Source organism: Alligator mississippiensis, chromosome 1, assembly GCF_030867095.1.
Source record: "Alligator mississippiensis isolate rAllMis1 chromosome 1, rAllMis1, whole genome shotgun sequence".
Classification (NCBI taxonomy): Eukaryota; Metazoa; Chordata; order Crocodylia; family Alligatoridae; genus Alligator; species Alligator mississippiensis.
The window spans coordinates 120,620,541-120,637,126 of NC_081824.1; the positions used below are offsets into that span (position 1 = coordinate 120,620,541).

Below are 16,586 nucleotides of genomic sequence, written 5' to 3' on the forward strand. Positions count from 1 at the left end.
ACATTTATTAATAGCTCAGCTAGTATTGTTTGCTCCAGGAATTATATTTAGTTTGAGCCCCAAAAGAGACAACAGAAGAAAATGCAGCATTTCAAGCCACTAAACCCACTATGATAAAGTTGCTGCCCTGGCTTAATGTGTAGTCTCATGATTGACCAGGTAGATACAAGACACTCAGTGACTTGGCTTTGCACTCTATCAAAGTTTAAGGATTGCAAGTCTTCAAAGCTGATCATTATTAGAAATCTGATTAGGTTTCTGGCAATTTTAAGAGTTAAGAAAGTCATTAACACAGCAGTTTAACTATCCCAACACAAGTGTTCATGGTTAGGCTGGAACAGTACTACTAATATTAGTTCTTACACTATCATAGCATTTAAACACGTTTTATTTTGGGTATGATAGTTTGCCACAATTCATTACGCAGAACTCCCCAGAGGTTTCACTACAAGTGCTTCACTGGCAGTGGAAGCAATCTGAGGAACTCAACTGGGACACTAGCTCCTCAGACAGCTTCGGTGACAAGTACCCCTCTTCTGACACTTGAAGCACTGGCCAAGGGAAAGGAGAAAGTAAATTTGTTTTGGAGCACGACCTGGCTCTAGAACAAGACCCTAAATCTCAACTGTTCAGATAGTTTCCCCTCCCTGCTAAAATCTGTAACGTTAAAACAGAGAAACCCAAGTCTAACAAATCACAACTGATCTAGAGTTGCATGCCTAGCTGGAAAGCTCAGCAGGTTTTCCCTATTCAGAGGAGAACACTTACCCATAATGTGGACTGTAGCAGGAGGCTCAGTGCTCCTGCAACTTTAAGAGGAGGTAGGCTGCTTGAAAAGCAGCCTGCAGGTGTGGTAGGGCAATTAGGAGTCACATGGCCTACAGGGGCTGGGCTATCGGGATATAAGATGGAGCTGGGCAGACAGTCTACACCCAAAAGCTGTGGAGAGAGGAGCTTCTGAGAAATGTCTGAGCTACGGTAAGCAATGTTGATGGCTTGTAGAAAGGACTAAGGAGGTCCCAGAGAGAAAGCAGGGGCTAGAAGGCTTGGAAAGAGGGTAGAGGGCCAGAGGCTCTGGGGAGCAGGTAGAGCCAGGGTGCCTGTAGGTCTCACTACCTAGGAGTGGGGTCAGGGCTCAGGAAGAGCCAACAGCCAAGAAGGCCACAGCTGAAGGCTGGCAAGGCTTGAGAGCTCAGGGGTCTTAACTGGCCTAGGAGCAGGGCCAAGGTTCAAGTAGAAAAACTGAAGGCCAGGAGGGCCACAGCCAGGAACAGATGGGGCCAGAGTACCCATAGCTTGAGAGGAGCTGCTGCAAGGATGAACAAAGCCAGGAGCCTGTAGGGGCAGATATGATTTGATCAGGGTGTGACACATCTGTGAGGCATGACAGGGTGCACTGGAGACTATAGAGACCATGTACTTGGCCCTTAAGGTGAGGAACACTGACACCTGTGTTCGTAAGAATGAGACCAGGCTTTGGAAGTCCTGGAGCAGCCTCCCTTTTCCTAAAAGATAAATAATATCAAGGCACGACAGGCAAGGAGAAGGAGAGATTGCCCAAAGATAGCAAAATGGACAGGGCCTTCAGGGACATCATAGCCATGCCTGGAGCAGAACCCTGTTACATGGACAAACAGGTCTCAAGGAGGTTGGGGGGGGGGGGGGGGAAACAAGAAATCAGTGATGTGAGGTGACAATAAGGGGAATAAACCTACTGTCTTCAATGATTAAGTCAGAGTTCAAGGGCTCTCATTAGCAGCACATATTTTAAATGTTTAAAATACCTTTATTAACCAAAAACTTTAATTTAAAGGTTCTGGGAGTATAACATGGCAGTCTAAAATTCTCTGGCTGCCTGCAATATGATGAATGCTACTTTATTTTCAACTCTTGATCTCTTCTCTAATGCTAAACTAATCCCTTGCTCTTCTTTATTATGTGGCAGGACATTTTTACCTTTCCGAGGCTGGAAGGGGATTATCTGTTATGTTACTTTACTACTATTCCAGCTATGGTAGTGCCCTAGGAAAATTAATTACTTAAGTTTTCCCCTCCCCACCACTCCTGTTGGAGGATGTGGCATTCTGATCAGTATAGCACTCACTTCAGGAAATATGCTAGATTCTGGTGTAAGGGCCCCACAAAGTCAGTCTCTGCTTTAGTGAACGGCCATGAACCATTATAATATGATAAGCCATTTTATCTAAACTACCTATCTTTCCATTCAACCAGGGATGAAATAGTTGGAAAAACTAGAAATGGGGAAACATGGGCAGCCACTAAGTCCTGTTATCTCTGAAAAGTCCCCATGTATTTTAATGTTTCAAGAAACTGTAGTTCTTCTGAGTGAGTAGCTAGCACAGACGCATTCAACAGCAGAAGACTAACACCTTGCTTTACGAATAAAATAATCTTAAAAGAGCCATAAGGAAACAAACTAATTAAACAGGGTTACACGACACACGCCATTTCTTTTGCTGACTCCAAACCCATTGTAAACTGGTAATCATTAAGTCCCTGAAACCTGGCAAGAGAATTTTGTACTAAGAGCACAAAATCCTTCAATAAACTTTAATCAGGGTTTTCTAGAACATGCATATTTGGTGTAATATTATGAAGATGCAGCAACAGCAAGTCCTGCAGCTCATCTAGCTGCAATTCTCAAAAATGATGGAAATGCAACAAAGCAGATAAGCAACCCTCAGAAATTCTGGCCAGATTTTCCAAGTCTCTCTTACTAGCATATGACAGTCCCCAGAAACGCACAGAATAACCAAAAAGGCATATTTTGGAAATACCTCTTTTATAAACAGATTATTTCAGGGGCCAAACCACTTGGACAACTTGTCCTACCAGTCAGCGTCTGTGGGTCACCAAAAAAGTGCTGATCTAAGCCATAGTTGGATTAGCAATTAATTGCAGATTTCAAAATGCCTTCAAGGGATATCGGGGGTGTGTGGGGGGGTAGTAATAAGTCTGTCTGATCCTCCTACTGGAACATGAACAATGTATGTATGGTACTCAGAGGCTGACTGAACAAGAGTAGCTGCATACCTCCTTAAATAAATTTAAGTAAAGAAGTGAAGACTTCCTTGAAGTCTAGGGAACTCCCACATGAAGGCTTAATTTGCATGGTAAGTACTTACAGCCCTTCACAGCAGCCACTGTTATAGTACCACAGAGTTTTGTTGTTTTGGGAAGCCAAAAGGTGGAATCTTACACTTTAAACATTTTAAAAACTAGTAAAATATTAGAAATCCATATAGACTGACAGTGACACTTTGGAATTGAAACTATTTACTAATGACTAGACTGCAAGTTGAAGATCTCAGACTGCAAGTGTTTGCAATGGATATGAGACATTTACTTAAATGTTAGAAGAGAAAGTATGTTACGTGTTCAAGCAAAAGAGAAGGCAGAACTACAGTGAATGTAAGTGACCACTTTGAACACGTAGTCTAAGTATACGACAGCTAATTAACACTAAAGCTGTGAACACTTCTGAACACTTAAAATTCTGTTCCAGTTGCAAATATCTAGGATGCTTTGTTAATCCCCACCCCTTTGCAGGTCAGTTTTTAAAAGCTATTTTCACACTGAGTTGAGAATTGATAATAAAAAGCATTTCGGCTTAGATATTTATGAGGGAAAGCTCACCATATTAGGCAACAGAGTATGAGTTTTGGACCAGTTTCACCGACTGCCAAAATACTTGTGGTCAGAAACCGTTTAGGAAAACATCAATCTTTAATGTAAGCCTCATTTTCACTACCAAGAATAGTGTAAAAACAAAACAAAAAACCCCCAATGAAACACTTTGCTACACTATCGAGGCTTTTGTCAGATTTTCCAAAAAAACCCCAGAGTAGTGGGAGCATTAGGACAGAACAAACAGCTAATAGCTTAATCAACATGTTCTCTGAACCTGCTCAAGACAGAAATCTAATTGATTGTACTTAACACCTGGGACCAGATCATAACAGGGCTTCTCCAATGCTAACTTATGCAGTGCAGAATATGTTTGCTGGTCAAGACAATACTCGGAACTCAGGTGAGTACACAGAACTTAAGAAGTGAGTCTAGTATGAGTAAAGAAGCAGATTAAGTGCATTATTGTTGCAGAGCAAAAGTACCAGTTGGATGAATTGACTGTAAGGCGGACAGAAAACTGGTGGGCTCATCAGGCTCCAAGTGTAGTAGTCAGTGGCTTGAAGTCTAGTTGGCAGCTGGTATCAAGTGGTGTGCCCCGGAGCTCGGTCCTAGGGCTGGTTTTGTTCAATCTAGAAGATGGGATGGAGTGCACCCTTAGCAAGTTTGCAGATGACACCAAGTTGGGAGGAGTAGTGATTATGCTGGAGGGTAGGGCTAGGATTTAGAACAACCTTAACAAATCGGAGAATTAGACCAAAAGGAATGTCATGAGGTTCAATAAGGAGAAGTGTCAAAGTCCTGCACTTAGGATAGAACAAACCCATGTACTGGTACAGGTTGGGGACCAACTGGCTAAGCAGCAACTCTGTAGAAAAGGACCCTCAGATTACAGTGGCCAATAAGATGAATATGAGCTAACAGCGTGCTCTCATTGCCAAGAAGGCTAAAGGCATACTAGACTGTGTTAGTAAGAGCATTTCCAGTAGATCGAGGGAAGTGATTTTTTTTTTTTTCCCCACTCCTATTCAGCACTGATGAGGCCACATCTGGAGTACTGTGTTCAGTTTTGGGACCCAACTAGAGAAAGGAAGTGGAGAAATTGGAGAGGCCAGTGGAAGGCAAAGAAAATGGTTAGGGGGCTGACACATGACTTATGAGGAAAGGCTGAGGGAACTGGACTTTTCTAGTCTGGAGAAGAGTAGATTTGGGGGGGGGGGAGGGGGGGGCATGGATATTTTAACAGTAGCCTTCAACTTCCTGAAGTGGGGGGGGACAAAGAGGATGAAGTAGACTGTGCTCAGTGGCAGCAGATGACAGAACAAGGAGCCAATGGTCTAAAGTTGCAGGTCTCAAGGGCAGTTTAGGTTAGGTATTGGGGAAAAAATGTCTCGCAAGATGGGTAGTAAAGTAGTGGAACAGGTTACTTGGATGGTGGAATCTCTGTCCTTGGAGGTTTTTAAGACCTGGCTAGACAAAGCCTTGGCTGAAATGATATAGTTGGGGACCGTCCTGTTTCAAGCAAGGGGTTGGACTTCTTGAGGTCCCTTCCAGCCCTAGTTTTCTATGATCTTAAGTAGAAAGGCATTCTATTGTAACAATGAATTAAATTCATAACTTTGCATACCTTTCACATGCTGGATGTTGCTAACTGTATATTCAGAGACAATAGTTTTTTTGTACTTATGCTTTACAACATGCATCCTGTTTACCAAAGCCCAAGGTAAAGCGAAGTGAACTCAAGCATATTCCTGATTATGCATGTCTCTGATACTTGTATTGTAAATGTTCATTTAAGGATTTGTTGGGCTTTAGTTGCCCAGCTTGAAAGAAATTTTTAAAGGTAAAGTATTGCTTTCCATCTTATAAATTGGTCATTTGGTTCAATATTGAACAAATGCACTAATTTACTATACTTTTGCAGATATTCAGTAGACGTAAACTTATTGGAAGATAACTTACAAAAAGAAAGCTGGGTTTATGCCCAAATGCACACTGAGGCATGAAATATATAAAAAAACCTAAATATCACAAGCCTTACTTATAATATTAAGGAAGGGAAATGTTTTGGAAGGACATGATTGCTATCCAAATGATTTAGAACTTGAGAGAATTACTTGGAACTTGGGAGGGGGGCAAGTGTGGCCATTTTAAAGAAAGTGGTACCATACCCCTGTATCACCAAATGAAAAAGCTTTAAAAGGAGACTTCCAGCTAAAAAAAGGTGCTTAAGACTACAGCAGAGGTCCTAGATCTGAATGTGGTATTACTGAGAACAGTAAAGCACTCAGTGGAATCAATCAAAACAGGATCAGGCACTGAGTAAACAGACATTCACAGCATTTTGAAGTTTTGGTTTATACCTAAAAGCATCCTGTACACACATGCGCACAAACACACCCTTGCTTGCTTTCTCTAGATGAGGCACTTGACACTTCAGCTCAGTTTTCACTTGCAGTTAACATTTTATTGCTTCTTCTGTGTTAGTAAATTGCAGTCTATCTCCAGGGAAATATTTTCACAGCAGGTCCCCATCTGTGCAAAAAAAATACTTGCTTTCAGCTTTTTTTTTTTTTTTAAATCAGGTTTTGATATATGGTAGTCTATACAAGCAAACAAGGCTTCCTAAAGGCAGATCTAGAAATCAACTTTAAAAGCCTCTTAGACAAATTTTATTTTGAAATATGTAATTACTTCAACTCATGCCTTAATGCCTTTTGTTTCTAGTAAAGTCTACATCACAAAATTAAAATTTAAAACCTAAAGCAGTAGAGAGAGAAGCTACAGATGTACTAACCACAGTACTAAGATACCATTTGACAGATAATATTTTCATTTTCCTTACTCAGTTCCAAGTGTACACTTCCAATCTCTACTGTGAATTATTCAAGAGGACAATAACATGAAATTGTATTATTCAATAGGACAGTAACCTGCAAGGGGCTGCTTGGGACCCCTCCCCACCCACCCCACACACTGGGGAGCTGGGACCTGGGGGCAGCAGGTTGCAAGTGAGGAGCACTGGGTCCGGAATGGCCATCATGTTTACAAATGGGTCCTGTTACAAAAAAGGTTGAGAACTGCTGGACTAAATGACCTCCTGTGGTCCCTTCCAACCCTAATTTTCTATGATTCTATGGTGTAAAAGTGCTTACTTAACATTAAAAGAAGAAAGTAAATAGTACACTGCAACAAGATCATTTGCACCATTATAACTTCAGGAGTGTCATAAACAGTAACTTCAGACTAGTTAAGTGTTGTAAATTAAATTCTAGGGCTCTCTCATGATATAGTAAGAGAAATTCAGTGCAAATTCATAAAATGGTCTATAATTATACAACTTGTACAAATGCAGCACTGAAAGCTTCAAAACAATTGCTTCCCTTTCCAAGAGATGTTCTCTCTGAATAAAACACACACACACACACACACACTCCCCCTTTTGCTCCCAAAAAATTAGTCACCTTAAGTGGTGAAACCTGTTTTTTCTGCTCAGAATAGAAGAGTGGACATGCTGTAAAAGTGGCAGCTGCTGCTTTTCCTTCTCTTCCCTTCAGCAGCTGCAAGGAGGCCAGTGGCTGAGTTATGGGTATGGGGCAGTGGTTTAGTACCTACTTTCATTCCAGTTCCACTCAAAACTTAGAACTAATAGTGGGGCAGCAGTACTGGTGTTTCTGTTCAGGCAGTGTTGAGAGAGTCTATTAACTTTGCAGCTCATTACAACTGTTCTTCATTCCAGTGGTGTTAACCCTCATCTTTTCTATGATTTTGATATTCCACTAATCCAGCTATCCTTTCTTCAGCAATTTGGCTGTCTGTGGGCTACTCCTGGTCTCTCTTCTCCTATTTCACTGTCCTAAGACTTTTTCCAAAAACCCAGATCCACCCGTTTAGTTCATTCTTCAGCAACAGCTACAGTTTCAGCTTTTGCTTGAGCTGTCAAGAGCTGCTGACAGTTCAGCTGTGAAAGGGTTAAAGCTGTAGGAAACACAAGGTAAGCAAGCTGAAGATTAGGTTCTGTTCCATGCAGCCATAACTCTGGAAAACTCTCTCTTCATTCTGCCTTCCCAAAAACAAGGTGCATTAAGCTTGCAAGAGAGAACGGTATCTATTAATATCAGACTAGCATAATAATATATTTAAGTATCAGCCTAACAAAATAAAGGAACAATCATAAAGGCCTGGTTGTATGCATTTCAATACCAGAACAAAGCAGGGCAGGGCATCAACTAAATCTCTCTAATATCAGAACAGAGATGCACTAAAAACAGACTATACCTTTCTTCTTAGAAAAATAAAGTCTCTTGCTGTTTCATGTTCTAATTCATCACAAAATTTAATTTGTATAAAGTTCTGCACCTTACTAACTTAATTTATCAGTGTCCTTTTGTTCAGCAAATTAGTGTGTGTCACACCTCTATTAAAAGTACTTCAATTGAGACTTTAATTCCACTTTTCCTTTAATGGAATTCTAAGGAGATTTTAAAATATAGCCTGTCTTATTCAAGCTATATGAAAACATGTGCCCATCAAAAAATGGTGGGGTAAGTTTTCCCACTCAGCTCCTTATATTTGGCTTCAGTCTTGAAGAAAAAAAATGTTATGTTCTAAGAGTCAGTTTTAGGAAGTTGTGTGTAAGGAAACCAGATATAAACATAAAACATCTAGTCAATGGATGCAAAGAACAGCCATAGATCTTCACAAAATTAATTGTAAAAAAATTGTAAAACAGAGGGGCAGTGAGGGTGGGATATAACAACATCCCTGACAACTGCTTCACAGTAAACTGTGATACATTCTTCAGAGTCTCAATTTTGATTTTTATAAAATGTAAATCTGGTTCTCGACGTTTCAACAACAGACTTTCACATGCAGGCAAATAGGGGGACTACTAAGAATGTAGGTTAAACAAAGTGAGGTAAAATCCTTGCATACAGTCAGCGCACTCCCTCTCAATCTCATCACGTAGAGAAGAAACTGGTATTGTCTCTAGCCAAAGCAACTATTCTGTGATTATCACAGAATTAGCCCTTAAATTCACTAATGAATGCAGATGAAGTTTTTGGCTCCTGTGCTTTCCTTAGATACTAAGCATCAGTGCTTCACAGTGAGTCAACTCTGCAGGGGAAGGCCCACTGGCCTGGACAAATCCAAAGAAAAACCCCCAACAACAAGAAACCTTGCCTTTTGAATGCCATTCACATGTACATGGAGCTAAGTGGTATCAGTTCTCCCTTTTACCAACTTGTCTGAGACCCACCTTAAAGATACCCAGACAAATTCACTGTGAAGCAGTTGTCAGGGATGTTATCCCACACTCGCTTCCCCTCTGTTTTAGGATTTTACAATTATCCTTGTGTAGTTCCCTTGCTAGCTTAATAAAAAAATAGCTTTCAATCTTCTGAAACCCAAGGCACCCCTTGCTTAATTCAAAGCACCCCTTAGAAAAGTGACACCTCTTTGCGCTCATTTTTTTTTTCCTATGGAAAAATAGTAAAATTTCCCTCTAGAGAGAACTCAAAAAGTCTACAACATGTCCAGATGTCTTTTTACACTATGGATTCCCATATGAAACCCTTTGATCTCTTCTGAATCATGTGTAGGTGTTTGGCAGACAAGGTTCTTTGGGTAGATGTGATATCTTTTATTAGACCGACTAAATTATTGTCTGCCTATGTCCTTAGACCAACACAGCTACAACCAACAACCCTAAAGTGTAGGTGTTTGCACACCTGACTGCGCTAATATTACACAACACCATTAAAAGGAGCTCACAGAAAACCACCAAGTTAAAGGTTATGTATATAGGGAGAATTAAGAGGACATAATGAAAGGCTAGCATCCTTAGAGGATTATGTTGCAGTGCACGGTCCATGGCATGTTTACTGTTGCAATGACAAGGTATGTGGAGAATTAAAGCATACGTATCCATTAGATAGCTTAATTTCCCTGGGTTTTGCTGCTTTGTCATACATTGTGTATAGTAACCTTAACTGTGCAGGAAGTCTTTTAATTGTGGTTGCAGCTTGGAGGTAGGAGTTATGAACAAACCATTCTCTGTTGAAGACAAGAAAAACAAACAGAAAGATGCAGAATAAGTCTTCAAAGGGAAGGTCTGTCCCCTCAAACTGCAACCAGCAGGTTTGTGGGCAAGACACATGAAGAGAAGATGCAACTAAATCAATCCCACAAGTTCCAGATTTTTTATAACATCTGTGCACATGGTATTCCAGATGAATATGTGCATGTAATGGTATTTACATTTTCTTTGTACTTTTTCTTCCCCCTCATTTCTTATAAAATGTTTCTCCCACTTTCTGCTTTGACTACACACTGACCAGATACTTTTCACAGCAATCTCTGAAGCGGCAAGTCAGTCTTTTTCTTCATTAATACAGTTAATTTCAAATCCTTTCAGGTGTGTAAAATCCTTTCAGCAGTTTACAGTTCTTCTTCTTCTAAAAATGCATTACTTTGCAAGAGAATAGTTACCACATCTGAAACAAATTAGGTAGGACATTGACCTGTGTTTGGAAAAAAACTGGCTGCGAGTCTGTCTGTTTCAACTAAACTAGTCTCAAAAGAAGAGCACTACCACTGGACTTAAATGCACAGCAATCCATGTCTGAAGGGGAAGAGACATTAAAATACAATAAAAAGGTGACCACGTGCTTGCAAGCTATGAGTATTTCTGACTGATGGAGTCACAATTCCTTATGTAAATGCTAGTCCTGGAAAGCCTTTGATCATGACCTCAAGGAACCAACATGCTTTTTAACCAAGGTCACTTAGCCCCCACTGCTGCATCACGCTGCCTGTGGAGTTCCTCATGAGTCCGTGGAAAGCTCCACAGGCCACAGCTGTTGCTGGATCAGGCACGCAGAACAGCCCAGGGCTCAACCCCAGAGCATGGGGCTAGGCTGAGGCAGCGTGGGACCCTGCAGCCTAATTCCATCACACAGGGTCTGACTGGCCCATAGAGCAGCCCTGTACCACTCCTGTGGGCCCAGGAACGAAAGGGTTGAGTTATAACCTTTAACCCTGGTGTCGATGAGGTGAATAGATGGGTCCCCCCTGCCCAGGTAGTCTGAACGCTGGTGCACACACACATCTTCTCCACTTCTGTAAGACAACCAATAGCCATCCCCTCCTTCCCCTGAAGTGCAGCCCATGCACAGGGGCACTCTAAGCCCCTTGCAGCTAATCCCATCCTTGGCTCTCAGGAGCCTGTACAAGTGCAATGGCTCTCAGTCTTTGTAGCCTCAAAGCACCCCCCTCCCCCATGAGTCTCCAGGCATCCCCAAACACCATCAGTTTCCACCCTTTTTTTTTTTGCGCAAGAAGGCAGCAATTTGTCTGTTGCAAAGATCTGAGAGAGGCAGCAGCGGGGGCTTTTGAACGCTAGATTCCTGCTTGAAATCCCTGGGATTATATTGTGTGTGACACCCGCACACTTCACAGGCTGGTGTCTCTTAACCCCATGAGAGGATGCCCTCCTGTGCTGGCATCTGCACAGGAGGGTGGCAGCTGTCTCGCATGCCTCTGCAGGATCTTGGGGCACCCTGAGGGGCTGCAGCTCCCTGGCTGAGAAACCAGGGGGGAGCCGACCCCCCGCACTGCTTGGGGTGGGGAGTTCATTCCGCGGCCAAGCCCCGCCCCCCCTCGTCGCTGCCCCGCGGGGGGCGGAGCTTGGCCGCAGCCGCGCAACTGCCCAACGGAACGCCCCGCCCACTGGGGCCCGGGCTGTGGGGAGGGGCCGGTCAGTACCTGCATGACCACGTCGGCGGGCAGCTGCGCGGCGCGGAAGAGCTCGAGCACGCGCCCGTTGGACGCCACCTTCTTGGTGCTCTCCGTGTCGCAGTAGGAGAAGAGGTCGCAGTAGTAGCGCTGCTCCGCCTCGCTCAGCGTCAGGCCTTCCATCGTCCGCCCCGGCCGCCGGGGAGGGCAGAGCCCGCCGGGAGTGGCTGGGCCTCCGCGAGGCCGGGCCCCTGCGCGCGGAGCTGGGGGCGGGGCAGCGCCTGCTGCTGCCGCCGCTGCCGCTGCTGCTGCACCGGAAGCGCGGGGGCGGGGCTCTGTCGGGGGCAGGAGCCGCTCTAGCCCAGCCTCGGAGCGTCTCGCTGGGCCCCGCCTCCCAGCAGCGCCATTTGCGGTGGGAGGGGGCGTATCCGCGCAAATACGTTAAAAGCCCCGCCTCCCCTTTTCCTCCCCTGAGGACCCGGATGTGACGGTAAGACCCGGCCTGGGGTGGGGGCTGCGGCGCTCGCTGGCGGCTTGTACCTGCGCGCTGTGTCCCCATAGGTGGACAGAGGAGGAGGGGGAGAGGATTCAGGCTCCGCGGCGCATGCGTTGGAGTGGGTCCCGGCTCCTGGAATCGCGTGATGTAGCGCTCTCCCCAAGAGCGGTTGGGGGGTGACCTGTGCGCGGCACTCGGGCTCGGACCCTCCGCAATGGGAGGGAGCTTCCTGGCAGCTTTGGAGGTCACGTGATCATAAAACTAGGGGGAGTCTCTCACTTATGTGTGTTCCACACATTCCTCACAGCCATTCTGTATATGCGTTCCCTGCGCCCCTTCCACGCCCATGTGCAAGGGCACCCCCCCCATTTCACACACATTCCCTACACCCATTTTACACACACTCACTCCCCTACACATGTACATCCATTCCCCAAACATGCATGATTGCACACACGTATGCATACACATTCCACACTCACGTTCCATACATACACTCTCACCCGTTTCTGGAACCCATTCCATGTATTTTTGCCATATAACTTAACCAGATTGGGCAAAAGCTAATAAGCAGAGGTGGACACAAATCTGTGATTTATGCCATGAGTAAGTCATGTTGGGAGGTAGTGTCTGAAAAATAAGTCTTGTCCTGTATTTTTTGTGCAGCTGTGCTGTATTTCCTGTGAATACTGTGAACTACTTTCATTCCAGACAAACTGCTGCTTCCACCTCTGCAGAAAGACCAGTTTGAGGAGTAAGCATATTTTGCTTTCAGAAGATCCAATACAAGACAACTTCATGGCCTGATTTCTTTCTATGACCTACTCTTCCTGTCAGCCATGGGACCCATTGCTAATACTGGTTTTTCTAATAGTTGTGGACTTTAATTGCTCATCCTGTTATTTATAGCAAATGCCTAAGTTGCAGTGCTGTTGCTCCCTACAGCATGTTTGCTCCTCTTATCATCCTGGGTCTTTGTAGCAAAAACTATAATGCAGCAAGTGGAAATTCTACCCCTCAGTATAGTGAAAAAGTGTCACCAGGGATTCATGTTCTCAGCCAAATTTCTCAGTTTGCTTTCACTTATGTCTTGGCTCTCATTTCTCCTGGGTAGTTTGCTGCTGTTTGCTTTCCCTCTTGTAGCCCCTCTGGACCCTTTCATGAGTCTTCGTGTCTCTCTTTTTTTTGTTGAAATATGTTGCCCAGAACTGGACACAATACTCCATCTGGGGTCTCACCAGCACCAAGTTGAGAGGAAGTATCACTTCTTAGCCCTGCTCTCGATGCATCGGCAATGTAGCCTCTTCATGTTTTTCACATAGCTAAAACTCTTATGTGTAGGCTACCTTTGAAGAAATTAGAGTAACCCTTCTGCTGGGCACTAGTCATCTGCAACAAGGGCTGGGTTCAAATTTTGGAGTACCCAATAAGTTTTCACTGTGGCTCAAGTCCCTATCCAGAAATCTGTGATCTCTGATTTTGGCTGGGGTGTCTTGCATAAACAAAACCCCTCCTCACAAGCCCCCACAAAAGGACAGATTATTTCAGAAAACAAAGGCAATAGAAGCAAAGAAAAACACCAAATGGAATTTGAAACCCTATCAACTACAAGGTTGCACCCTTTTGGGAGGGGCTCCATCCATACCCAGGCAGTCTGGGACTTGGGGGGGTTCACCCAAAGGGTAGTTCTGGGGGCCTTCACCCCTATACCTGCCCTTCAGCAATAGGCTGGACAAGAGGGCCCACACCAGAGAGTCCTATGAGCTGCTTCTTGGGGTATGCTGCATCTCAGAAAGCTGCTAGGGCAAAGGTGGGCAATTATTTTGGCTGGAGGGCCACTTGAGCTTTGGTGAGCTGTTGAGGGTTACAAGGGTAGTCCCACCCCCTGGTTGCCCATCTTAGGACGTGAAGTCCCACCCCTAACCCCTGACTTTGCCACTGGAAGTTCCTCCCCTTGCCCCAGCAGTACTACTTTTGGGAGGAAGGGTGCTGCCATCTTGAAACTATCATATACTAAAAAAATCTACTATAACTTATTTTCATAAATTTCATAGATTTTAGGGTTGGAAGGGACCTATTAGATAGTTTCATAGTGTCATAGTTGGTAGGGTCGGAAGGATCCTGAGCAGATCATCAAGTCCGACCCCCTGCCATGGGCAGGAAAGAATGCTGGGGTCAAACATCCCCGGCCAGGTGATTATCTAGCTTCCTTTTGAAGACCCCCAGTGTAGGAGCGAGCACCACTTCTCTTGAAAGTTGGTTCCAGATCCTAGCCACCCTGACTGTGAAGTAGTGCCTCCTGATGTCTAGCCTGAACCTACTCTCAGTCAACTTATGGCCATTATTCCTAGATCATCGAGTCTGACCCCCTGCCCTGGGCAGGAAAGAGTGCTAGGGTCAGATGACCCCAGCCAGATGTTTGCTCAATCTCCTCTTAAATACCTTCAAGGAAGGGGATAGCAGCACCTCCCTTGGAAGCATGTTCCATATTTTGGCAACCCTCACTAAATAATTTTTTCCTGATGTCCAATCTAAATTTGCTGTTCAGTTTGTGGCCATTGTTTCTAGTTACCCTGATAGATGCCCTGGTAAATGTCATATCCCCTATTTCCTGCTGTCCCCCCCCAATGAGTGTGTAGATGGCCACAAGATCACCTCTCAGCCTTCTCTTGCGGAGGCTGAAGAGATTCAGGTCCCTCGATCAGTCCTCGTTGGGTTTTTCCTGCAGGCCCTCTGCTGAACCCTTTCCAGGTTATCCACATCCCTCTTGAAGTGCAGTGTCCAACACTGGACACAGTACTCCAGCTGTGGCCTGACCAGTGCCACATAGGTCTAGGGAGGTGATACTTCCTTTCTGTTTGTGATTCATCTACTTATGCAAGAAAGAATGTGGTTAGCTTTACTTAATACTTCATCACATTGGTAACTTATGTTCATTCTGGAGTCAACTATGACTCAGAGATCCCTTTCCACAGTTGTGCTACTTAGAATGGTACCTCCCAGGCTATAGGTGTGTTGATGATTCTTCCTCTCTAGGTGCAACACGGCACTTATCTTTGTTAAAATATCTCTCTGTTCTCTCTGTATAAATCTCTGTTCTGTTCTACCCACTTCCCCAGCCTGTCCAAATCGTTTAATTTTATTAAATATATGTTTGTTCTGATTTATGGTGTTTGCATAGTGTATTTAGAGGTGATTGCATAATAGTTCGAAATACAATATATAAGAATAAGACTATGTCAGCAGGTAAGGGTGTGTACGTTGGGGGGGGGTGGGGAGTAGTGTGTGTAGTGTGGGTATGGCGGATGGGGGTGTGTGGAGGGGTGTCAGGTATGGTTGGGGTGGGGGATGTAGGAGGGTGCGGGTGTGCATGCGGATATGGGGGTGGGAGCGTGTGTGGTAGGATGTGGGTGTGTTTGGGCATGTGGAGGGGAGTGTCTGTTGGTCCTTTGGGTGTATGTGAGGGGCTGGGAGTGTGTGGGGGCTGTGGGAGGGTGTGGGTGTGTGTGGGGTTATGGTGGGAGTATGTGTGTGTGTGTGTGTGTGTGTGGACTGTGGGAGGGTGTGGCTCTGTTTGGGGAGTATGGTGGGGGGGGGGGGTGTCCTCAGAGTCCCTGGAGTGCGTCAGTCCTGGATCTTAATGTGGTGGCAGAAGCGGGGCCAGCCCCACCTGGCCCCGTAATACATAGCTTCTGCCTGAGTCTCTGACTGCACATGGTGGCAGCGTGTGGGGCTAGCCTGACCCAGCCTCTTAACATGCAGCTCCTGCAGTGTATGGGGCCAGTCCAGCCTAGCCCCATAGCGCATGGCTCCCTGTGCTCCTGCCCCTTTCTCCCAGCAGGAGTCCCTGGCCCTGGCCTGGTGGGGCCCTTACTTGCATTTCTGGGCTCATAGGCAGGGAGGCTGGAAACCGCCCTGGGGAGGCGAGGCAAAAGCTCCTGCCAGGCAGAGGCTTCTTGTCTCTAGTGCCCCTGGCTTGGGCCTGGGGACAGGTTAGGCCAGGCTGGAGTGGGGGTGGTTGCTTAGCACCCAAAGCTGCACCTCATCCTCGAGGGCCAGGGCTTATGGAGGGGCCCCCAGGCCGGATATAACAGCCTAGAGCGCACTGAATCTGGCTTTTGCCATATTTTGCCCACCCCTGTGCTAGGGAGTGTTGATCCCTCTGCATTGCAAGGGGCCCTTTGTTGCTTTCTGGGAAGCTGCAGGGCACAGATCTCTGCTTCCATGTGGTGGCTTTGAGGGGCTGACTGCAGCTCCCACCAGCATACTGCACCCCAAAATTCCTAGTCCAATCTCTAGCTCTGCTGGAGCAGAAGAAGTGCAAAAAGAAGTCAGGGAGGAGCCAGGCCCTGCACTGGGCCCAGACCAAGCAACAAGAGAGAGCCAGGCCTATCTGTGCCAGGGCTTGGAGTACTGCAGGGTTCAGTAACACCAATTAGACCAGGGGTGTCCAACCCTTTTGAATGTGGGGCTGGATCACGAACTTTTTATCACCCAGTGGGCCTGGGAGCCATATTTAAAGACCTCACAGGAAGTGGTATCACATCAGGAAGTGATGTCAAGTGACCTTTGACACCAATGAAGTTACAGGAAGTGACAATGAAATGGGTCTGGAAATGTGGTTTAAAATCCAAAATAAAAAAAATATAAAAAGCAAGAATGAAATAATACCAAACACTTGACTAAAATAAACACTTTTGCTTCT

At 45.2% G+C, this 16,586-nt stretch overlaps 2 protein-coding genes across 14 annotated transcripts in view; one reads left to right on the forward strand and one right to left on the reverse strand.

The window, feature by feature from the left end:
• REPS1 (RALBP1 associated Eps domain containing 1) overlaps positions 1-11,846 on the reverse strand; it is a 97,176-nt gene extending 85,330 nt beyond the window's left edge. For 2 of the 13 annotated variants that reach the window (XR_009455161.1, XR_009455156.1), the window contains exon 1: positions 11,416-11,840. Coding sequence is in view for 5 of the 13 variants with exons in the window: in XM_014605555.2 (XP_014461041.1) it covers positions 11,416-11,568 (153 nt within the window). In the remaining 8 variants the exon portion in view is untranslated. Of the gene's footprint in view, positions 1-11,415 lie in introns of all 13 variants that reach the window. The other 11 variants (XR_009455170.1, XR_009455160.1, XM_006267448.3 and 8 more) reach the window with 9 other exon arrangements.
• Positions 11,847-11,934: 88 nt separating this feature from the next.
• Positions 11,935-16,586, forward strand: part of ABRACL (ABRA C-terminal like) — a 56,238-nt gene continuing 51,586 nt past the window's right edge. The window contains exon 1 of the mRNA XM_019479528.2: positions 11,935-12,635. The gene's annotated coding sequence lies outside the window, so the exon portion shown is untranslated. The remainder of the gene's footprint in view (positions 12,636-16,586) is intronic.